Source organism: Hippocampus comes, unplaced genomic scaffold (genome assembly GCF_001891065.2).
Source record: "Hippocampus comes isolate QL1 unplaced genomic scaffold, H_comes_QL1_v1.1 scaffold171, whole genome shotgun sequence".
NCBI classification, from domain to species: Eukaryota; Metazoa; Chordata; class Actinopteri; order Syngnathiformes; family Syngnathidae; genus Hippocampus; species Hippocampus comes.
The window spans coordinates 504,633-510,184 of NW_017804806.1; the positions used below are offsets into that span (position 1 = coordinate 504,633).

General features: G+C 42.3%; 1 protein-coding gene across 1 annotated transcript in view; it reads left to right on the plus strand.

The window, feature by feature from the left end:
* xab2 (XPA binding protein 2) overlaps nucleotides 1-4,765 on the plus strand; it is a 9,232-nt gene extending 4,467 nt beyond the window's left edge. The window contains exons 6-19 of the mRNA XM_019857268.1: nucleotides 595-759; nucleotides 966-1,110; nucleotides 1,195-1,346; nucleotides 1,753-1,872; nucleotides 1,967-2,098; nucleotides 2,309-2,440; nucleotides 2,529-2,642; nucleotides 2,722-2,884; nucleotides 2,965-3,155; nucleotides 3,425-3,547; nucleotides 3,629-3,800; nucleotides 3,889-4,015; nucleotides 4,104-4,207; nucleotides 4,323-4,765. Coding sequence (XP_019712827.1) covers nucleotides 595-759; nucleotides 966-1,110; nucleotides 1,195-1,346; nucleotides 1,753-1,872; nucleotides 1,967-2,098; nucleotides 2,309-2,440; nucleotides 2,529-2,642; nucleotides 2,722-2,884; nucleotides 2,965-3,155; nucleotides 3,425-3,547; nucleotides 3,629-3,800; nucleotides 3,889-4,015; nucleotides 4,104-4,207; nucleotides 4,323-4,384 — 1,902 coding nt within the window. The 3' untranslated portion in view covers nucleotides 4,385-4,765. The remainder of the gene's footprint in view (nucleotides 1-594; nucleotides 760-965; nucleotides 1,111-1,194; nucleotides 1,347-1,752; nucleotides 1,873-1,966; nucleotides 2,099-2,308; nucleotides 2,441-2,528; nucleotides 2,643-2,721; nucleotides 2,885-2,964; nucleotides 3,156-3,424; nucleotides 3,548-3,628; nucleotides 3,801-3,888; nucleotides 4,016-4,103; nucleotides 4,208-4,322) is intronic.
* Nucleotides 4,766-5,552: the final 787 nt, after the last annotated feature.

Below are 5,552 nucleotides of genomic sequence, written 5' to 3' on the forward strand. Positions count from 1 at the left end.
TTTTATTTGGTATGCATTTGTAGCAACAGCATGATAACATTTATTTGTTTTTATTTGCGTTTTATATTCATATTGATAATTCACGTTTTGTCTTGGATAATAAAGCACGGTTATGCATAATAAATTGTATGCATAATAAATATTCACTATCACTGTATGAGGTAAGAATCAACAGCTTTTTATCACATTTACACAACACTTTATGAATACAAGTCATGAACAAATCTTAAATATGGCAGGGAATGTGTTTACTTTTTTAGTTTTGATTTTGAGCAGCAAATTTGGAGTTACATATTGGTACTCACCAGGAATGCATAGGCAAAATTGCACAAATTTTCACTTGAAAGAATAGTGGCGATCTTGGGATTTTTTTCTGTTCAATTTTCAAACTGTGTAAATTTAATACGCTTCATCTTCAGCATGTTTAGTGCCACTTTTGTAAGTAACCACGCCCTGTCCAGGCCACGCCCCTTCCAGGCCACGCCCCTTCCGCTTTTTTCATCACTCGCCATTGCCATGTATGAAATGTACACATATATACCTGTATTTTACTCTAACATGACAAATTTGTAATTATATATTTTTTTGATACAGTTGTGGCACGAGTTATGTGACCTGATTTCGCAGAACCCTGACAAGGTGACCTCTCTAAATGTTGGTGCCATCATTCGGGGTGGGCTCACTCGCTTTACGGACCAGCTTGGCAAGCTGTGGTGCTCCTTGGCTGATTATTACATCAGGAGTGGCCTCTTTGAAAAGGTTTGTAAACAAATGACTGTCCAAAGCACACAACTCTTGATATTCTAAACCACATTTCTTCAAATAATGGTCTCTGCTCTAATCGATGCTTCCTTGAATTAGTAAATGCATTACTGTATAAACACCATACCCCAATAGATGACTAGTACTCGCTGCAGATTAGTAAGTGTATGAGGAAATACAATACATTTTTCTGTGTCTTATAGGCCCGTGATGTGTATGAGGAGGCCATTCTTACCGTGGTAACCGTCAGGGATTTCACACAAGTCTTTGACAGTTACGCTCAGTTTGAGGAGAGCATGATCGCAGCCAAGATGGAAACCACCTCCGAGATGGGCCAGGATGAAGAGGGTTCGTGTGGGGGTCATCGAAAGCCCTTAACATCCATCGTTGACTCTGTCACACTTGTATTCACTTTGTCCTTCACTCCCCAAGACGACATCGACTTGGAGCTTCGACTCGCCCGCTTTGAGGAGCTGATAACACGGCGACCTCTTCTTCTGAACAGTGTGCTGTTGCGACAGAACCCCCACAATGTCCATGAGTGGCATAAACGTGTCAAACTGTACGAGGGCATTCCACGGCAGGTGAGTTTTTGGCTGTTCACTCTTACTGAACCCGAGATACAGTTCTTGACTTACGAGTGTCTCAACGTACACTTTTCTTGAAATACAAACTGTTGCTCAGTCGAGCTAAACTCACTGATGCACTTTAAATTGTTTATTGAATGGGACAAGCAGCCGTATACACAAATCCAAAATGAAAACACTTGCAAGGGTCATGTAGCAGATGACAACATGCAGACTAATCATTTGGTAAACCAACCCGACTGACTCCACGCCCCCTTAAAGGCACGTCAACACACAAAGAGAGTTAACCCTAGCTATTCTCGAGTGATAGGGACCGAACGCTACCGTGAATAGCAACAAACTGCATCACAGAACTGTGGCACTATATGACAAGTATCTTATCTACATTCCGTCCACTCTACAGATCATCAACACATACACGGAGGCGGTGCAGACTGTTGATCCCATGAAAGCCACCGGGAAGCCTCACACGCTGTGGGTCACCTTTGCTAAATTCTATGAAGACAACGAGCAGCTGGATGATGTAGGTACAAACAGCCTGAAGGATACTCAATGGACGATCTGTAGGGGAAATACGATCTGTAGGGGAAACACTTTAAATGCCTCATATCATTTAGGCCAGGACCATCTTTGAGAAAGCCACCAAAGTGAACTACAAGCAGGTAGACGACCTGGCCGCAGTGTGGTGCGAATATGGAGAGATGGAACTCCGGCACGAAAACTATGAGCAGGCACTGAGGATACTGAGGGTGAGCCATGAATTTTTATTCTAGGTAACATTAGTCTTTTTTTTTCTTTTTTTTGTGTGGAACATACCTACTTTTCTGTTGTGGAAATCCCTGCTGTATTGAGAAAATCTGTGGTTGAAAGCAATTGTTTTTATATGTGTACAATGTTTATGACGTCAGGAAAACTCAACCACTTAGCGTTCTTATATCCCATCCATTTGATGACTTTAGAAAGCCACAGCCATCCCATCCAAGAAGGCTGAGTACTTCGATGCCTCTGAGCCAGTCCAAAACAGAGTCTACAAGTCTTTGAAGGTCTGGTCCATGTTGGCAGACTTGGAAGAGAGTCTGGGCACATTCCAGGTGAGTATCTGCATGTATTTCGTTTATTTTTTTCTATCTGTGTTTGTGTGAACTGTAATCATATTGCTTCATTCTAATCTCCCTCCAGTCTACAAAAGCAGTGTATGACCGCATTATTGACCTGCGCATTGCCACACCGCAGATCATCATCAACTACGCCATGTTCCTCGAAGAGCATCAATACTTTGAAGAGAGCTTCAAAGTAATAACCCGGCAATGTATATGTTGTATCCACGTATATACCATTGGTCTCTATTGAATGCATTGCCCTTTGTCTCCAGGCGTATGAGCGTGGCATCGCCCTCTTCAAGTGGCCAAATGTTTATGACATCTGGAACACTTACCTCACCAAGTTCATTGACCGATACGCAGGCAAAAAGCTGGAGAGAGCCAGAGATCTCTTCGAACAAGCTCTCGATGGCTGCCCCGCTAAATTCGCCAAGAGTGAGTAGTTTTTGGAAAATAATCCGTTATCGTCCACATTTTTAGCTTGAATGTCATACTCGTTCTGCACGGCGTTCCAGCCATCTACCTGCTGTACGCCAAGCTGGAGGAGGAGTACGGACTGGCACGTCACGCCATGGCTGTTTACGAAAGAGCGACACAGGCGGTAGAAAACGAGGAGCGACACCAGATGTTCAATATCTACATCAAGAGAGCGGCCGAAATATATGGCGTCACGTACACCAGGGCCATATACCAGAAGGCTATCGAGGTACATCCAGCTGTCGTTATGACTCACCAGCTATCTTTAAATCCTAGCGATGTACCGATACCACCCTTTTCAGACTGAGTGCCAGTACTTATATTTTACTTCATAATGCCGCTATATCTTGCAATTGTGAGGAAAATGTTTCATTTCAACATCAACAAACGTTTTATTTTAAATGTAGCCTGTACCACAAGTGATTTCAGTTAAATTTCAGTTGATTTCAGAAATGACTCCCTCCCCCTAATTCTCCTACCCCTTCCTTATTTCTCCAGGTACTCCCTGATGAGCATTCCAGGGACATATGCTTGCGATTTGCAGACATGGAGAGCAAACTGGGTGAAATTGATCGGGCCAGAGCCATCTATTCCTACTGCTCTCAGATCTGCGACCCCAGGGTAAGAGCAGCCTCCAACTGACGAGTGTCCCTTTTCCACCAACGATTTTCACATGTATTATAATTTGTTTTCCCCCCTCAGGTCACAGCTGTGTTCTGGCAGACGTGGAAAGAATTTGAGATCCGCCACGGAAACGAGGACACCATTAGAGAGATGCTGCGAATCAAGCGCAGCGTCCAGGCCACGTACAACACTCAGGTCAACTTCATGTCATCTCAGATGCTGAAGGCCACAACGAGCTCCACAGGCACCGGTAAGATGACTGCTTCTGGTCCTTTGGCTGATACAAGAATTTCGTAACCGAGCATTAATTGCAAACACTTTTTCGCATGTGTGTCCAGTGTCAGATCTTGCCCCAGGCCAGTTGGGAATTGACGACATGAAAATGTTGGAGCAGAAAGCGCAGCAGCTTGCAGCAGAGGCAGAGCAGGATAAACCCAAGCCAAAAGAAAAGATTCTCTTTATTAGGTCTGTCCTTTTTTTCAATGCCTATATTATCCAAATGTTGATGTATTTTAAAGTATATACAGAATAAACATATTTTCTGCACGTGCAGGAGTGACACATCCCGCACTGAGTTAGCCGAGCTGGCCAAACAAGCCAATCCTGATGAGATTAATATTGATGACGAGGACGAGGACGATGGGCAAGGCCCGGAGGGTGAGTGACGTGACTGGCTTCAAATGTTGTTGTTTTTTTTTTTGGGGGGGGGGGTGACTTTTGTCATCCAAGGCAGCATGTTTATTGTTACCCCTTGTTGTCTCCCTACTTACAGAAGTGCAGCTGGAACAGAAGAGCGTTCCCACTGCTGTTTACGGAGGCCTAAAAGATGATTGAGAAAACCTTCTCAAGAAGGCTTACTGACTTTTGTAACATTGTAGTCATCGTTCTTAAATCATAAAATATACATTTGAGAATTTGAGTACATTTCTTGCATTCACTCCTGAGACGTGTGATGATAGCATGGCTTCTTCCCTCCACATTTTTGCCTGGAGAAAGTAACATGCACTTTTTTGTCATGACCACACTGGGTCAGGCTTTCTCAAGTATGTGGTAGAGCAATTGGGGAGGTGAATAGTTAGCGTTTGGATTAATGGACTATGTCCTACAATATTTTGTTTAAAAAGTCTGTCCTTAATAGAATGAATGAAGTTTGTACTTATATTTTTACATAATGTCCTGAAGAGTTAAATCAATAAAGATTGGTAATACAAGGCATTTCATTTTCACAATATTTATGTCAAGAAATTAACTATTACATTGTGCTGGTTTTCAATGCTAGAGTGTCTAACAAGACATTCTAATATTCCCATGAATTTATCATATATTATTTCAACCAAATTAAGATATAATTATCAAATTCCTTCAATGAACATTCTGTGTGGGATGGACTTTGTCCTTTTCCTAAGGTACCAACAAATGGAGAAATATTTTCATAATTAGATTAACATAGCTGAAAGGTAATCCTCTTAGAAAGTTATCGCAGTTGGATGCAAGCCGAGCAACATCATGTGATGAGGCACCCTTGGCATTTGCTTTCCTGTGGTGATGGTGCGACTGGAAACAAGGCTTCAGAACAACCGGTAGGAAACTCCCAATTTATAGTGGGTAAATAGTATCACTTACATTACTTAACAATGCATTTGGACTGTCCAAAATTAGAGGTTCTCAAAATGGACTCCGAGAAACTTTGGACAATAAATGGTCTTATTTTAAAAAAGTGAAACTCCACACGGTGTGCCAATTGAAGAAAAAAACAACAAAAATGACTCCTTCCTGCCTTTGTTTGGGGACAACTAAAAGCACTGATATGACAAATATTAACCAAAAAAATTAGTCTTATTTTTCGAGAATAAAACGCGTATATTTCCCATAGCAATATTTCTACTACTGAAACTACAGCACCTGTAAATCAGCGTCGACGTTCCCAACAAGGAAATCCCGCCTCCCGTTGTCGCGATCTCCATTCCTATTGGTCCCCCGGTTGAGTGACGTCGCCGGCGTT